The sequence below is a fragment of the Talpa occidentalis genome, unplaced genomic scaffold (genome assembly GCF_014898055.3).
Source record: "Talpa occidentalis isolate TD23 unplaced genomic scaffold, MPIMG_talOcc4v2.1 talOcc4.4, whole genome shotgun sequence".
In the NCBI taxonomy this organism is placed as follows: Eukaryota; Metazoa; Chordata; class Mammalia; order Eulipotyphla; family Talpidae; genus Talpa; species Talpa occidentalis.
Window position 1 is genome coordinate 74,617,327 of NW_023604295.1, and position 19,154 is coordinate 74,636,480.

General features: G+C 35.0%; 1 protein-coding gene across 8 annotated transcripts in view; it reads right to left on the reverse strand.

The window, feature by feature from the left end:
• ROBO2 (roundabout guidance receptor 2) overlaps nucleotides 1-19,154 on the reverse strand; it is a 584,098-nt gene that overhangs the window by 13,459 nt on the left and 551,485 nt on the right. For 4 of the 8 annotated variants that reach the window (XM_054700705.1, XM_054700708.1, XM_054700704.1 and 1 more), the window contains 3 exons: nucleotides 15,556-15,816; nucleotides 11,244-11,449; nucleotides 1,814-1,996 (listed from right to left, as the gene is read on the reverse strand). In XM_054700705.1, the coding sequence (XP_054556680.1) occupies nucleotides 1,814-1,996; nucleotides 11,244-11,449; nucleotides 15,556-15,816 (650 nt within the window). The remainder of the gene's footprint in view (nucleotides 1-1,813; nucleotides 1,997-11,243; nucleotides 11,450-15,555; nucleotides 15,817-19,154) is intronic. The other 4 variants (XM_037525707.2, XM_054700707.1, XM_037525704.2 and 1 more) reach the window with 1 other exon arrangement.

Consider the following 19,154-nt stretch of genomic DNA (forward strand, 5'->3'; position numbering starts at 1 on the left):
CAGATACTGTCTTATTTGTTTAATCATTTTTTACCTTTGGGATCTTACAAATTCTCTTGGAGCACAGCAAAATGTCCTGCAGCAATAATATTTGAAATTTTACATGAAAGGTCTGCTCAGGTACATATATTAAGTTGCCCTTACCACCCATACACGTAAATGATGAATTCTGCCTCTTTTAGCTGAAACTCAGTAATATTAGCATATAAGGTAGATGGCAGGTTAAAATCACCTTGCACCAAAGTGCAAAAGGTGATTTCTGATGAATATTTTTATGTCTGAGCAGACTCCAAATTCTCATAGAAGTGAAATGTGCTATGTCCTTTTTTGGCTTAATGTACATATGCAGGGAAATTCATTCTGAGAAATGTTGGCTAATAAATTTTCAAGAATTAATGTTTATAATACCATGTTTATTATGGTAAAAGAGGGTTGGTTTATGTACATGTATTTATTATTTTGTGTATGTTTTCATTTCTTAAAACATTATTGTATGTAGTTACATTTTCTTAAGTCAATGTGACATGATATTGCTTAGTGCTTTATTAGCTATTAGCATACATGCAGGAAATGCACTTATGCCTTCTAATTTATTAGTCTCCTTGCACTTTCTCTCTGCTCTGCTTATAGTTATGCCACAAAAAGCACTCAGGCAACATAAAAGTTTCTGAATTACACCTTATAAAGCAAGAAAATTTAAATAACTGCTCTATTACAACATTTTAGTTAGGATGCTATATGAAAAATAAACCTCTGCAATGCTTAGAAAATCTTTTTTAAATTTCATTAGAAAAATAATACCATTGATGGTATAATTTAAAGAAATTTTCCAAGACTCATTTTTATAACCTGAGAGTACAGTGAAGGGTCAAAATCATTTTTCTTTACTGTTTGAATGTTATTAAGATTTTAAAAATATATTTTTAGTTTCATCAGCTTATTTTGTAAGATAGTTAAATTTAATTAAGATCTTAGTACCCTCTTATTTAACACTGAAAAACTATGCAGTCATATAACAACATGCACCATGTAAAAGTTGTAAAAGTTGTATTACTTTAGTAAATATAATGTTTATAAATAACTGATCTATTATTAGCCTGAGTCCTACATTTTTTGGGGCAAGCAAACAGATATATGAAAAATTACATAATTTGACTTTTATATTTATTATTACTCTCACAAAATTAGATTACTTTAAAGAGCAATACACATGTAGTTATTATTTTATTCAAATTGCAAATGCAGTGGTTTTATCTTTAATTAGCATCCGTTAAAACAAATTATAAATTATTTAGTTAAAATCTTAACAGCCAAACAATTAATAGGACCATCAGCCACTTGAACTCTTAGACTGACAGCTTTAGACCCATTCACCCCATGCTGAGAAAGCCTTCCCAGAAAATGCATTTGTAGAAAAAAATGGGGCAAAGAGAAGTAATGGAGATAAAAGCTGAATAATTTTAATCACTGGGTACATTATTGATTGTGTGAGAATTTTGCAAAGTGTGAATTATTGAAAATTTAATGGCAATTTCAGTTGCTGCTTTGCTGTAATATAAAAGGAAGCATAATACAATTAATCAGCAGAGCTGCAAAGAGGCGAAAGAAGAATGGAAGGTGTGAGTAGGAATCTAATCTTGGATCTGCAAAAGTAGCATCAGAAGAGATTTCTGGTAATTGAGCATCCAAACTGTGTTCATGCAAATTAAAGAAAGTCCTGCAGTCTGACTCACTGAGGAGAAAGAACAGGAGAAAAATAGCTCAGTGTCCAAGATTCTATCATGCAAAGAGTGTTGACTCAGAGTCTACCAACCTGTTCTTGTAAGGCTGGTTCCATCCAGCCTAAAACCAGCTTTATCTGCTGCTGCCACCAGTGCTTGTGCAAAGCTGCCGCTGGCAAAGATGGAGCCATCTGAGGAGCTACCTACACTAGATCTATGACTAGAAAAGTTACGATCCTCATCAGATGCAGAGCCCCATCCATTTACCATTGAACCTAAAAACAAATGTAGTTGTCTAGTGAGTTGTATACAATGGATAGCTTATCTGCTTGTACACACTATACTAATGAACAAGTAGTCTGCCTCAACTCCTCACTTTTCCTTGAAGTCAATCTGGTTTTATCAAGACTTATTTAGCCATTTGCAAGCATCATCTGTGTTCTAAACATTCCAAATGTAGAAGAATGAAGCTCATTTAAAACCTGTATCTATTTGCACCACCTGAGCAACACATGTTCCACATAGTTCCATTCTTACACTGTTTAAATTATTACATGATCATTTTCCAAAGAGAATTGCTATCTGTGTTTTAGTCACAAAATGCAGAGAATGCTTTTATTGAAACAAATTGCAGTGCATTTAAAATAAACTTATCAAAAAATGTATCTTTCAAAAGTTCTATTAACGTCAATGCTCAGTATTCAAAACTTTCTTTGCTTTCTGATTATTTTTCAGAAATCCAGTTTTCGCCTTAATATTGATCTTTATTTTAGAAAATTAACCATTATAAAGAATATCACTGACATTAATATGGACTTTTCTGCAAAATGCTGCCTGGTCAGAGAGGAAAAGAATAACTTTTCATATAGAGAGTTGCAAAACATAAGATACTAAGAAATCATTTTCATCCTTAAGTTTTCAGTAAGTCATTTACAATTCTATTTTTTTCTTAAGCAAAGCACTTTGAGATGAGAACTTAACAAACTACCTAATATGATTAACAATAAATATTTATGTAACCACTAATTAATGACACAATAAAGTACCAAGGGTTGCATATCCTAAAAGCAAAAAATTAGGGAGGTTAAAATAGAACTTATGAAAGTGAATATAAATATTCTAATTAAACGAAACACATATCCAGTTTCTATAGATTATTTCCACTTTTCTCCAGTATTTCAGAGACAACAGGAATATACATGATGAGGTATTTGTACGTTTAGCCGACGTGCCAGGATACAATAACATGGGTTCATGCACATTCAAGTCAGAGAAATCAGAAACCGAAGGGGTTAGAAGGGATCTGAGAAGTTAAAGGGATGTTAAGTGTAGCAGAGAAAGATAGAGTTTTGATTCTATTTGCCAAAAGCACAGAGATACACTTTTTACTTTCCAAACAAATTCCCTTGACACAGTCTACTGCAAGGGAGCCAAGATAACAACGGCCACGGAACTTCCTCCGAGAGAACCATTTCTGAGTTAATAATCACAAGTCAAGGACCGACAGCCCAAAATGAAAGGAGAAATGATGCAATCGGCTTTGCAGTGGAATGCTCCAGCAGATAAGAAAAAAGTCAAAGTGATCCAGTCAGTGATCACAAAAGGATATGAAACCCTACAGCTGAGAATAGTTTAAAACTCAGTGCCAGTGTCTTCCATGTACTGTTTCCCGTATTTCTAAATGTCTGCTAAATATGGGCAAATAGATCAGTATCGGCTATTGGAAACTCACTTTCTGAACACACATCTTTTCTTTATCTCTAATTTCATTCCCAAGCTACTCTTAAATGATTTCCTCTAGTCCCTTTTATCTTCCTCACTGCCATCTAAATGATTTTTTTCTGAAACATCTATTATATAATTTTGTTCCTCATTGAAAACCTTCCTTACTTGCTGATGCCATATCCAATCATAGAGTGAGGTGTCTGAGAGCTTTCAACATCTATCCCCACCGACCATTATAGCCCAGTTCCCCATTGTGCCCCATGGAGTCAGCTTCCCTGATCCACATTCATCACCTCTTATTCATTCAACAAACCTCTAGTTTGCTAAGAATTTTATTAATTGCTGACAATCTTTGGGAGCGGTGAGTGAATTTTTACTTATTTTTCAATCATTATTCATAAGTTAATTTACTTGTTTTTATTTGATTTTCATAATAAAATCCATAATATATGGATCACTTTGTTAGTGAACAAATATTTATTTCAATTTAAGTAATAAAGAATTATAACATTAGTCAGGTGTTCATTCTTTCAAATCATCATGTGTATACACAATATTAAGTTCACTGCTAAAAGTACAACTTGATCCTTCACCAAACAACTAACCCCTAATTTGGTTTTATGATCTAAAGTTGGTTTTATTAGTTCATCTGTTGTTCTGTTTCTCCACATAGTACATGTGAGTGAAATCATACAATATCTGTCTTTCCAGATATTCCAGAGTCAATCTCTCTACAACCTGTGCATTTCAAACCTCTGCACATGGTAGCATTTCATGTCTCTTCTATACTACTGTCCACTGTATACATATATTTCCTCTTCTAGACAGTGGAATTCTAGAGATTAGGAACTATATCTTACTCATTTTCATTTTTCTTGTACAGAGACATTGATTTAAACATTATTTTTATTATTAATTCTTTTGTGATTCTGTTTGATGCACTATTTCCTAGCAATAACTTATTCTAGTTACAGAAAGAGTGTGCTCATAAAAACACCTAGAAAGTTAATTTAATAAGGACTGTAATGCTAGCCAACTCTTGTTAATTTCTCAGACAATGGGGAAAACAGTAACATAATTATTTCAAGGGAGAAACTTAAAAAGTAATTAATATATGTCTTGGGTATATTTTGAGACTCTTGAATACTGGTATACTCCCCCACTCACCCATCTTAAATAGCTGGGTTGGTTTTTAGATTTTCATCTTTCTGTTCAAGTTGGATTGGTGTGTGAATAATATCTGAGAATTTAGCATATTGACAAATTTAGCCTCTGAACCTGCAAAACTTAGGAAAAAAGTCATACACCAAAGTAGTGTCGTTAAACAAATGTCATCCTGTGAGATCTCTTAGCAAAGAGCTAGTTTGACTTTTTCAAAAATAGGGGTTTTTTTTAAAAAGTCAATCTTCCTGTAGGAGCAAATCATTCCTGTAACAATTTCCACACACAAATTTGCCAGTCCCTAAACAAATCAACTACTTCCGCCTACATGTCTTTGCTTTTACTTCATCTCAGTCACAAATGCTTCCTGCCATTCAGGAAGCTTTCCTTGAGGCTATTTTGCCTTTCCAGGGAAGGGACAGTCACAGGAAAGACCTGGTGTCAAGTGGGCATTGCCCAGTATAAAAAGAAGATTAGCTAGTCTTGCTATTCTCCATAAGGGCAAGGGAGCAAAGATAACATCAAGGTTGAAGAGATGAGTGCTTTAGAGATTTGGCCATGAGGGAAGAATAGAAACCTCATTGTCCTACAATGAGGGGGGAGGAGAAGGGTACGTGTCTCAGGTTGGTATAGTTGAGTTCACCTTCCCCTTCAAAATAGAGGGCATGGAACATAAACAGGTGAAGTATCTTTTCTCTCCTTCTTTCTCCTGTCTTAATCTTTGACACTCCCACCTGTCTACTTGAGTATAATATATGGAACAGATCCATTCCAAGCAACATTTTAAAAGATGGCTGGTAACACCCTATGAATTAAAAAGTACATACAATATACCATATTTCCTCCATGTTCTAAAATAGTCAAATTTATTTAACTGTTAAGGATTTTACCTATCTGTAGTTAGTGTTCTTCCTTTCATAAATACAAGCAAGAATAATTTTCTGAAGATTTCCATAAACTATTTTTTAAACAGACAATGATTGAAAGAAGAGAAAAACATTGATTCAAGAATTTAAAAGTAAGCAATTTTGTGATAATTGGCTTTTGTTCACAAATGTAAATATAAGCATGAAAATTAAGATAAATGCTAGGTAAAAACAGCTCAGTTAGAAATTCTTTGCAAATTACAAGCAATTCATACAAATCTGACATGTTACAGCTCCAAGCATAATCAATACATATTTAAACATTTAATGAAAAATGAATTTATGTCACATAGGCAAATTTATTTGTGTTTACATTTTCAATCTTTCCAGATTTCCCAGGTTTAAAATTGCTGAAAGACCGAAAAAAAAAAAAAATCTCCAATTTATTCAAGCAGCTAAGGAAGAACTGCATAGAGGACATTAAGTTGTTGCTCAAATGTTACTGAGCAGTAAAATACCATGATAAAGTGGCATCTTGCTGTGCCTCTATTACATCTTCAGCACTAAAATTAATTTATGATCAGTCATCAATTCATTTACATGTCGTTTTATGCTAAATCTTTCCTTGCTGATAAATGCTTATCCTTAGATCCATTAAGCTAGAGTAAAGTCTGTGCTCTATAATATGACCCTGCTAATTGTTGCATTACCATTTTTATGAGATACAAAAACTCGTCATCCCATTTTTTAGCCAATATTTTAATCCAGGAACTCTTCCTTACAAAGTGCAATCTGTCTATCTATTCAGTAATATCTTAAGTTTCTTTCAACAAGTCAATCCAAATATTGACTTCTGCTTATATGGAGAAAACATGCCTAATCTTTAGAAATCCTTCTTTCACTCAAATATATTGAATATAAAACAATTCCACATATGTTCCTGACCGGAGGAAAGAAGGTATAATATCTACAGAAAGGAAAATTGGCAATTAAAAAATCCCTTCCTTCAGACATATAGAATCACATAACTTTTTCATTCACATAAAAATACATTATTCCCCTTTTATCTATTGCATTTTGATGTATTTAATTTCTTTTTAAATCAAAGTTGGTGAGAAAAAACGATTTAATTATTTTTAACATTTTCCCTGAAATTACCCTAATACTAAAGATATTGTCCTGGAGATCATATAGCAAATGTAAGGCTTTAGGCACACTTTTAAATGGCCAACTTTGTAAAAGCTGTGTGGTCCGTTAGATGGTGAGGCTGCCAGGTTTTATTGTTTGCAAAATGATCTGGTTTGGGAGTTCTAGTAAAAACCTCCAAAGACATAAAACACTGAACACAGAGAGCCACGATTTCCTTTTAGTTGTGGCATTTATGTGAGGGCCAGCAGTCAAGGAAGCCTATTCATTTCACTTTGTAGCACTCACTCTCAGTCTTTCTCTTCGTGATCACTGAGGCAGTTAGAATTTTGGCTCCAAGTTCAGGACATCCACTTCCTGCCCTCTCTCCTATTGCCTCTGTTTCTTTAGTCCTGTGGTGGAGTCATTAGATGCAGGAAACACTTACTCTGGACTCCCACCATGATCGTTTCAGAAAGACGTACTGAAAGCTACCCGCATCCAGTTACCCAAAAGGGGGGCTTTGGATGAAATATTGCAAGCATACTCCTGAAGACTGAAATAATCTCATATGTTAACATTCTAGCCCCAGAGTGTGATGTGCTATAATAAAAATATTTTGGTAGTTCATTATAACCAAATAGGTTTAAATTATGTGAATAACTTAAATATGTTATAAAAATGAGAGTTCGGGCCTCCGCTGGTGGCGCAGCGGTTGAGCGCTGGGTTGTGAGGCTGCCCGCAGCCCCTGCAGCGCCAGTTCAATCCCCAGCTACTGGAGAGGGCCCCACAAAAAAAAAAAAAAAAAAAGAGAGGTCCCTATAATAGTGCTGACAGAGTTGAATTTTGTTAGCATAAGTCACTGTAACAATATAGAACTAAATATGACAAAGATTAGTCGTATCTAAAAATTATTATTTGGGTCTTGATTAAGTATGCAGGGTACATTAGGAAGAGCTGATGATAACAGATAAAAGTATATGTTATATTTGTATAAATATATATTTACTCATATGTATGTACAAATATACATACGAGAGAGAGAGAGAGAAACAGAGATTAATTGAGCAGGCAATTATTTCCTATTAAATATGCCAAATCCAGAGATTAGAAAACAGTTGGGTATTTCCAGAGCAGGAATCACTGTAATTTATCTTAAAAATAAGATTGGTTGATTCTGAATATTCTTCTTTCACTTATGTAAATGACCTGGAAAATGAACTTAAAGCCCTCTGTGACTGAATTTCCTTACCTACAAAATGAGAATAAAAATAAGGTTGTGATGATTAAACGAGTTAGCATATATTAAAAACTTAAGCATGGTAATAGGCAAACCATTTCTATCAATGCCAGGTACCAAATATTTTAGGATTTACTATTTCTGCCATATATTCTTCTTTGTTTGGTTTCTTACAACCCTTTGAAAATGTACAAAATAAAATTTTTAGCCCATTGAGACGCATACAACATACACACACACATACACAAACACACAACCAGATCACTGTTGGCAAGTTTGTCTGTCCTTACTAAGTGCAAGTTGTTGTTGCTGAATCTAAATTCTTAGCTAAGCGGTTGGAAGGAAAATGCATTCAATCGATACTTATGGTGGAAATAAATAAATAGTATAACAAATGTGCAAACACATATTTTCTACTACTGAATGTTATAGAACAAATGTTGGTATTTCCCACAGTTCATATATTTAAACATCAATGTGATGATATTTGGAGATGTGGCCTTTGGGGAGTAATGAAGTATAGACTAGCTCAGGAGAGTGCGGGCATCCTGATGGGATTAGGACCCTTATAAAAAGAGACCAGAGCACCTGCTCTCCCTACGCCATGTGTGAGGATCACAGAGAACATGGCCGCCTGATAGCCAGGGACAGCTCTCACCCAAACTGAATCTGCCTCTCTCATGATTATGAGCTACCCGGTTTGTGGAACTGTGACAAATGTGTTTCTGGGTCTTTTGCTATCCTGTCTAATGCTATTGTTTTGTACCAGTCCATGTCAACTAAGACACTCAATGTGGATAGGAAACTATTGGTATTTTCAACTCTTCTGGAAGTCCCTCACAAATTACTTAGCTGTAACCATTTGGAATTAATGTGCTTATTTCTTTACTACGTGGACTTTGCACCTTGTTAACTACAGATAGTCCCTAATGTGGCAGCTGTTGAAATGCAATATATCCAAATAAAATTCTGCCTAATTTTATATAAAGGATTTTTAGCCCATCTCTGTGTTATCACTGGATTGTCATTCTGGTCAGCTTTAAAGTTTCAGGAACTGGAGCCTAACTATTAGCTCCATTCAATAAAAATGGTCATTAATTTCATGAAAATGAAAATCTCTATCGGAGAATTTCAGGTGACAGTAATGATTAATGTAGTCTCACCACACACAAATGTAGAACTCCAAGTAATTTATGGCAAGATCAGAATCCACTCTGTGTGCATTTACCACCTTAAATACATAAAAACTAGTAGGATTAGTGTCTGTTTTATTGCCCCCTCATTAAGCACCATTAAACTAGCCTTAAGTGTGTGAAGAAAACATAAACACATTTGAACAATATCCATTAGCATGCTGATTTCTATAAGATGGTCTATGCAACAACCACAGCAGGGCCGTCTCTACAGACATGTGAATTCACATGTGCGCACACACACACTCCAATACACTCACAGCCCTATATTGTCGTAGATCCCTACAAAAACGCACACACACACACACACACTGCATTACTCACACACTCTATCATTTCACACACTTATCTATCATAGTCACTCACAGTTTTGGGGAGAAAGTATATTTTCTTTCATTTGTAACTTTAATTTACTTATATTACAATTACACTCTAGGAAGCAAATCCAATCTTTGATTATACCTTTCCCACAGTTATTGTAGACTGTTCCTTCCCCAAAAGGGGGAGTTCTTTATTCAGTTACTTATGTGTAAAGTACAACTTTTTTGACTGAAAGATGCATTATTCATAGGATAACTACATCATGGAGTACATACCTAAATACCCGGAGGCTTTTTATATGGGGCAGTAATTAAGCAGTGAATTCCAGTAAGAAAACAGACTTTGCTTTCTTAGCAATAAAAACTTCATTTGGAATGAACATTAGCCTAGCTATAGGAGAAATGCAGATTGTTTTTAACCACAGTTACATTAGGCAGCTGGAGATGTTACTAAGAGGTGATCAGGTAAAAGTTCAAGATGACATTCTTCTGATTTACAGATATATTTACCATCTTTGACATGATAATATTTAATAAAAGAACTGTATAGGCTATAGTCAACTTTTTTTTCATTATTACTGCAATTCTGTATTGCATCCCTAATGGAAAAGAGTTCAGTATCATTAGCAAAATATGCAAAAATATGCAGAATTTTACCCTGAAGGAGATTATGTTAGAAATTCAGGCAAAGGGGCTTAACATGAGAGTGCACTAATAAGTTAGCTCTATGTCTGCACTCAACAATTTTAACTTTTGCTCTGCCACCTTCTTCAGATCTGTATTTCACATCACAGCAGCATGTCTGCAGTTCTTAAATCTTAATTACCCTGGCAAGCAGACATCCCCAGATGAGAAGAAAAGCTGAAACATGAGCTCCTGTATCACACATTGTGTAGTTCTGGAAGGATGCAGAAGAAAATTAGAGGTGTTGATGCTTCTCCATCATTGTAATTAACCTGTTTCCATCAGTGTCTGCTAAACTCTAACATGCAGTGGAACTTGGTGCAAGTTTGGAAGCTGCTGGGGCAAATACAGCAATAGGTGGTTTTCTGAGAAGACCCAGTGACATGCAAAAGCAAACCTTACATTTGCTGTTATTTCTCTATAATCGTGCCTGTGTCAAAGAATAGATACCCACTTGAACAGAATGACTGATTTGTTTTTACTTTGCTCCATATTCTTTGTGTACATGTTAAGATTTAATTTTTTCCAACAAAATTTGATGAATGTATTTTCCTGGAAAGGCTGTAGTTCTGAGACCACCCTGAGCGGGTACCCATTGCAGCCTTTCTCTCCATGGGCCAGGCCTGAGGAAGCCAAATGAGTAAATAGCAAAAATAACAATATGTCTTGGGAAAGGGGAAAGCATTGGATTCTGCCATGCAAAATGCATAAGTGTAGAGTTTATCTCATCATACATTTTCCCCACTCTAAAAATAACGCCTGTGCAACCTTAGAGAGGCTTATTCTGAAGACTTGCTTATATTCATCAGTGAATGATTTTACAGAGAGAAATATCAAGAAGCATTTTTAAGATTTCATTCACTTTGTATGTTGCTTCTGATATACAAACTATATCATTTCTAAAAGTCAGGGTTTTTATGTAATGGACTTGGTTCCCCAGAAGAGTGAACTTTTCATGAAAGCCCTAGATATAATTGAGTTTTTCTTTCATGTCTTTAAAGCTTTTTAAAATTCATGAATTTTCTTATCATTCTTGCAGCAAAGCAAACGTATTTCCAAATCCTTTTTGAATTTTGTGTTTAATATTAACATATTTTAAATGTTACAGAAATAGAGTGGAATAAATCTTACATAAGAAAGTATTTGATTTTTGATGCATTTTAATGTTATAAATAGGTCAGTTATTTCTATTAAATCAGTTCCATTACCTGTCACAGAGCTGTCTAGATTGTCCATACTGGATCCAGGTGTCTGCTCCAGTGCTCTCAGGGGTCTGGGGATTTCTAAAACTTCCTCCTCGTCATCAGCATCATCATCTGGAACATCTGTTTCCAAATCAGAAATCAAGGCTCCGGACATGTAACCTAATGGTGGAACCGGGGGCTGTGGTGGTTGATTATTGCTTTGAATGTGCCTAGAATTCAAATGGGAAGGCAAAGAGAAATTTGTTAACATTCAACACAATTGCAATTAGGTTAAACAGCATGCTATGGTAACTAGTTTTGTCTCCTTGTTCACCCTTAACTAATTGTGGAGCTTACGGTGTGTTCTTACGTTTTAGCAGGGACAATGAGCTATGCATATGTGACTCACTCAAACTAACAACAAATTATAGATCATGAAACATTTCTACTCGTATTTATGGGACAATACACAGAAAAAAAATACACACTCAGCATTTTGTATAGATAAATCAACCAAAGGATAGGAATATCTGTCACTAATAACTGTTTAAAACTGACATTTTTGTCCAAAAAAAATGTAACAGTTTTGTTTCCAGCTTAGTGTCCAAGTGGTACTAAATTTATCTAAGTACCTTGTGACAGTCATGAACCGGCTTATGGAGCTAAAAAAAAAAAAAAAAGCATAAAGCAAACATTGTTTAAAAATGAACAATGGTGTAAGAAATATATAAAAAATTAAACATTAAAACATAAATAAATAAAAACCATGACCGGTATTCACACCCTCTTGCTCCCAATGATGAACATATTCCCTGCTCTACAAGACGTTCTTCTTGCACAATCCCCACTAAGCAGGCCAGGCGCTTGCCTCCCCTTTAGCCCAGTTTAGGGTAGGAATGACTACATTGTGTTTTAGTGACTGATTTGCATCTCACACCTACCCAAGTTTTAAACACCTGGAAACCAGAAATAATGCAACTTCATAGTCTCTGCATTTAGAACACTGTGTGAGAAAGAGGCCCTTTGCAATAAATGAAAATATACATGTCAACATGTATATTTTCAGCTATCTTTTAAGATTTATTAAGGTGAAGTTTAAATTTAAATGACTTATTTCAAATCACAGGGCATGCAAAATGGGGTGCAATTCACTGGGGTCAAGTCTACTCACTTTGTGAATCGCTATTAGTTTCTTCTAAAGCATAAAAATTCTAAGTGAAAACATCCTTTGTTACTGGTTACAACCTCAAAATGTGAAAATCTACATGTTTTGACAAATTAAGTCTTTTCTTTGCCTTATTGTGATATATTTAAGAGAACTTTGCTATTGAAAAGAAATGCAAAACAAGGGCTCTGTGTTTTCTTAGTTTTTGAATTAAAGATACAAGATTATTTTCCTTTAATATTTGCCTTGGGGGCAATATTTAATTCTTTGAGAATTTAATTTTCCTCTCCCAACTGCATTCTTGTGCTTGCACTCAGCTCCAAAGTTAACAAGACTCTAGATCTTTCAGTATTAAAAAAAACCAAATATGTTAGTTCTGGAAGCTACCTCAATAACACCAGGCCCACATCTTTTAAGAGATCAGGACTTTGAGGCCATGAGTTATTTTCTGACACTCATCATAGCTCATTCATTAAAATGCCAGAGGCTTCCTATTCACTTATAGAAAATCTTGAGTGCTGATGATCACGTTTAAATTTTTTGCCTCTGATTCTGTTTGTGATTTGGTGATGGAGAGGGCCAAGAGATGAACAACAGAATGCAAAGTGGTGTTTAGATATAGGATTCTTTCCTTTTTAATGGTGTGCACTTTGGTCCTGAGAGGGACAAAACAGGCCAACACTCCATCCTAAATCACTGCTGACATCTATTGATGGAACAAATACATATTAAGGGATTGAAAAACATACCCCTTGAATTCATTAGGATTTGAAGATTAACTGAAATTTGAGAAGAGGGTATATAATGTCTATAAATATCATCTAGTGACAGGCACTGTGCTGTGTACTTCGTGCCTCAATGAACACAGTCCCTGAAAGTAGATCCTGGGAATCATTATTTTCTAAATGTTCCTCCTGTGATGTCAATATGGACCCCAGATGGAGAGTCACTTCATACCAGAATGTCAGTGTCCTGTGTGAATACATGGACGCTACTGCTCTTACAAAGGGCAACAAGAATGGCATTCTGGAGGACTGCAGGACTGAAGAGGTACACGAGCAGAGAAAGTTGGAGCAGGTAGGGAAGAATTACTTTGTTCATTTATTTAGCAAATATCTTCAAACACTTACTAAGTAGGGCATGCTTCTAATGGAAAGTCAGCAATGAACAAAACCCAAGCTCTTGTGAATAATAACAACTATAATGTAGCTAGATATTTTACTACATAATGCATTAGTACAGTCTCATTCAATACCCCCTACACACACACAATCTCTGATGTGTATTGAAGAATTTGACCTTGCCCAAAGAAAAGTTAGACCTTTTCCTCTACTTCTGAAAGGTAATCTCAAAGTTCTTAAAATGTCTGGTTTGATAAAAGTCTGTTTAACTGGAATCTTTATGCTACTTCAGAAAGTCTACCAAAAGAACTTAAGAAATGGGCTTTGAGTCACACCTTGTCATCAATAGTTCTTCAATGGAGACTGGAAACTGAAGTCAGCCACACGGAGAGTCAGAGCCCCAATTACATCTCTAGACTTTGGAGCTGATGTGGGTTCCCTGCCTAGCAATACTCTGTTTATTGTCATACATCACCTCTGGGAAAGTCCTGCCTGCCATGACTCCAATGGAAACTACATTTTGAAACTTTCCTAGATGTTACCCTATGCATCTGTCCTCTTAGCAGACTTTAGTAGGAATCTGCACTCTATAATGAACTGTAAATTTGAGTGTAAGAGTTTTTGGTGATTTCCTTTAGCAAATTTTTGAAACTGAAGGTGGTCTTGAGGACTTTAAAAACTTGTACTCGATGTCAGAAGTGAGAGTAGTCTTGGATGCTGCCCTATCATTTTGTAAATGGGCTAATTACTATTAACATCGCCAGCATACAAATAGAAGGGGTTGAAGCACAGAAATGCTAAGCAAGTTGCTTACTGTCACATAGTGGTAAGCAGGCAGTTGTCTCAATGTTGGCTGCCCACAGTAAATATCAGACCAAACAATCCCGGGGCTAGATATCAATGCATTGTTATTCCAAAATGCAGGCAGATTTGAGAGCCTCTAAGCTAGGATCTGTGCTTCACATGGCAAAATTCATTAGTTAACTTGATGGAAATCTGGTTCTTAAGACCACTGGTTTTAACTTAAATAGTGGTTTGTTATAAAGCAGGCTGATATGAAATACTAGTGCTTAGCAGCAAATTGTCTATGACCTTTGAAAAACCACATGATTAAGAGTAGTGTTTGAGAACTTCTGCTTCTAACAACCTGCATTTGTAATAAGCTTTAAGTGACATTCTCTATAATACTATCTCTTTGTATAGTTAACTATAAATAGTTCATTAGCACTGAGAGTAAGAATTATTATCAGCTAATTCTAGTAGCTAAAACTATAAAAGAAGACACAATTTTTTTTTTCATGAAAATTTACTGTAAGATCAAGCACAGTGTAGAAGTAATAATCAGTGGTATGTCATTGAAATGTCACTTTTAAGAGTAGTTCATATGTTACTATTTGGGAAAATACAGAGCAAATGAAAAAAAAAATATAAAATTGTGAACGTTGTCCAAGTTGTATTCTTGTCATATCTAAGTAGATTACCATTTGTACCTTGTGAGTGCTTATGGATTGATGAGAAAAATGGAATTTGGGGGCTTGAAGTTTATCCTAGGTCTTTGGGGATGCATTTTTTTTTAATGTTTCATTTAATTCAGTCCAAAGAAAGTCTTTTAATAGCTGACACTAACCATATGTGATTTACAGAAGTTTACATCTACATATTCATAACCATAGACAGAATTAATCACAGGCACTCCAAAGAATCCAAAATGAGCCTTTTATTATGGCACTGGAAGGGAGTTCAAGAATAAGCCAATGGAAGCTAAACTGTAAATTAAGAAATATTCAGTATAGCCAAAAGTCCCTTAGCCTGAAGCTCAATAGATCTGAATTTTTGTTCTGGTTCACTCTAACTAGTTATAGGTCCTTGGTCAAATTATTTAACATTTCTTCAGTCATTTTCCTTAACTAGATAATCAAAGAGTTGTTCAAAAGCATTTCTAACCTCAGCTGTATTGTTCTATGAGAATCTCTTGTGAAAAATGTGAAAAATCATTTCCTCTATCCATGTGTTAAAAGCATGGGTCCTCGCATTTAATTGGGATATTTACCATGTTTGCTTTGCTATATCAAACTGATAGGCCCTTGTCAGCTCATCCAGGTGAGCCTGCAGCATGGGTTGCATTTCCTCTCGTGGGGATGGAGTGAGAGTAGCAGTAGACTGTTGTCCAAAGGAAATAGCAGGAGAAGAAGCCACGCCTCGGACTGGGGGTGTTGGGACGCGATCATCATCTTCTTCCAATTCATCTTCCATGCCCTGGTGTAAGTACGTTTGTACTGGCAATGGAGGGCACCAGCTATCACTGTCATAGCTGAAATTAAATGAGAAGAAAAGCACATTGACACCTATCACACATGCATGCACAATAAAAGGTGGCAGTGAACAGCAACCACAATGGCTAATTTCTCCCCAATTTCAAGTTATTGGGTAGTGCCACAATACATAACCTGGCTGTTTTCTGAATTTCTAATCATAATTACACCTGTTATCTTAATATCTCCATTTATTCTAAAAGACCTGATTAGCTGCTTGTTATCCCACAGTTACAAAAGGCAATAAATTCCCAACAAAGCTACTCACATGGAACACCAAATTGCTAATGAAAAACAATTAATGAGGGGCTAGCCTGGTGGCTCAGGGGTTAAATACAGCATTATGAAGCTATTGCCAGTCACGGTAGCATGAGTTCGATCCCCGGTTGGCCAGGGGGCAACCCACATGGCGCGGCAGACCTCTCCTGTCTCCCCCGCTGCTCCCCTCAGCAGTGTATTTCAGTAGATCTGCCTGTTCTGCTCCCCATTCTGTCTCTGGTGAATCCTCTCATCCCCCCCCCCCCGCCCCGCACCTCTGGTTTACCCAGTTCTTGCATGCATAAACAAACAAATCTTTTTTTTAAAAAAAAAATTAATGAAATTAGGGCTTGAAGATTTCTTCTCTTCACTATTATGCAGCAATTGTGTATGCTAATATTTATCATCTAAGAAGCATTTGAGGATTTTACTTATTACTCTCATTTTTAGACCTATACTCACCTTTCATTTTATGTGACATATAAACCATGAAGTACCGTGATGCCAAATAAGGTTCCTTGATTGTGTTAAGTAATTTAATTTTCTCAGTAGAAAATCACACCTCCCTTTCAGCTCAACATCTAATTTCAACTCTCTAAAACACAAGTCAAAAATCTAGTCCTATAAAATATATATTTAAAGAATAACGATTTTTTAAAAACAGTATTATTTTAGGGGATTCTGCTTGTGAATTGAAAATTAATCAAGTAAGTTTTAAATGATACCATCTAGTAGCATTTCTACTTATACTTTCTCTGTGGTTCTATTATTTCATATATCCAATAGACTTTAAGATAATATAAAAAGGAGACAGGATAAGAACAGCAATATTATTAATTATGACTACCCTGTCACACAACTTGAATTTTTACTTCTTTAAATATCTCCTATGTTTTATCTCTACTTTCAGAGCAGCGTCCTTCTGATGTGAACTATTCCATTACTCTCCTGGGATGTCATCTTTGCCTCTTCTACCCTACCTTCCATTCAAGCAATAGGATTATGTTTTAAATTCTTAATTCACAGGTTTTGAATTATTCATTATTGCAAATACAAGAAAAAGTCCTAATTCGTGAGCTGTACCCAAAATAACTTCCCCATCTAGTAAGCCTTTGTTTCTACTACTTTCCAGTTACCTGCTTACCCTATATTTTTTTCTGGGTCTGTACAGAGCTGTCTGTATATGACTGTGTTCAAATCATCTGCCTGTGAGCACTTATACTTTCCTTTGAGGTTCACTTTAATTTTGATCAGTTCTGTGAAGCTTTCTCTGTCCCTGCCATATGGAACTGATCACAATTCCATAATGTTATGTTGTGGCACTCTCCATATTATATTGGGATTATTTGTTTCATGTATTTTTTACCCCCCTCTTATGTGAGATCCTTAAACTCAAGAACTCAGTAATTGTCAACTTAGTATTTTCAGCATTTACCACAATAAGTAGCCTACAGATGATTTACCACAGTAAGTAGCCTACAGTAAGTAGCCACAATAAGTAGCCAACAAAATTGAATATAGAATAAATATTACTAACGTATATTTCTAGTCATAATCTCCCTTACAAACTCTAATTTGTAAATGTCTACATAATTTTTAAATATTTTTACTTGAGTGCCTTTTCTAACATAATCTCACATAAATTGAATCTATCACAAAAACCTGCACATGTATGCTTAGTCACTTTATTCTCTGTACTTTCTGCTCAATTTTGCTGCTAAAATAAAATTGATTTAAAAATAGTCTATTTAAATAGTTTGCATTTATCCTCCATTTATTCAAAAATCATCTGTCAGGTAATTGTATAAACTTTCAGAGCATGCAATCCAGGGGGACAGACTGACATTAAGCAAATAGTCAACAATATCAACTACCGTGAGAGTAGAGAGGAGGGAGACCAACACGGCCAGCTTTGGAGATGGGGAAGGCTGTGCTGATCACCAGAAAAGGGAATATGCTAAGCAACATGTGGTGGCCCAGAGAAAGAGAAAATATAAAGTTTTTGAACTACTCAAGTATGTTCCAGCTGATAAGAACTGGCAAATAAAGAAGAGAGAGGATGTACTGGATCACAGAGGGTCTCATCAACTGAGGAGCTTGGAACCTTGCCTTTGGATGAGAGTCACTAATAGGTTTAATGTAAGGAATGAGATCATCTTTGGCTGTTCAATTTTCTTCTCACTGAGGCTACCTGAATGAGTTGCAGACAGAAGGCCTTATTTTAGAAATTTTACAGTCTGCTAGGAATATCTCTTCTGAACTTTTACATTTTCATATAAATAAGCACACTTTAATGTGTTACAAATAACAACTTTCATATATTAGAAAACCATCATTTACACTTTTATTCCCATGAATTGACTATATATAAACACCAATCTGACTTAAAAAAAAATATTGTTCAAAAATGATGGCATTTTTATTTGTTTTACATGTAAGTGATCAGTTAGATATCATTTGGAGAAAAGACACTGTTGCATAAGGTGTTTATACTTTATTATATCAGTGGAAATTACCACCTTTAGTTTTTTCCTAATCTATGATCAATACTGTCTACCACTTACAAATTGGGTTATGAAAATATCAAAATGATTTGAATGAAATATTCACTTCTCTTCATTATGGACTTGAAAATACGCTTTCCATTGACTATGTCTAAGATTCAACCTACATTTTCAGATTTTTTTTACAATTTCCCAAAAACCCCGATAACAGAAAATTTGTTGGTGCATTACTTTTAAAAAATGCAACTTATTTCAAATAAGTTGTACTCTACTTATTTGTAGCTGTAACTACAATTCTATTTATCTTAATCTTACAAGTCTTTCAAGCTACAGGCTAAATCCTGTATCTTTTATAAAGATTTCCATGATGAGGTCACCTAGACTGATATATTACTCTTCTGAAGTTGCACTTATAATATATTTCCACATTTGCTTGAAAATTGATTATACATTGTCATGTCATTTCCAATGTTGGTACCTTTAACTATTTTCTAATTTATTGTGTTATCTCACCTTTCAAATGTTAAGTGTATTTTCCTTTAGTGGATTTGAGCTACATTAATGTTATGGCATCG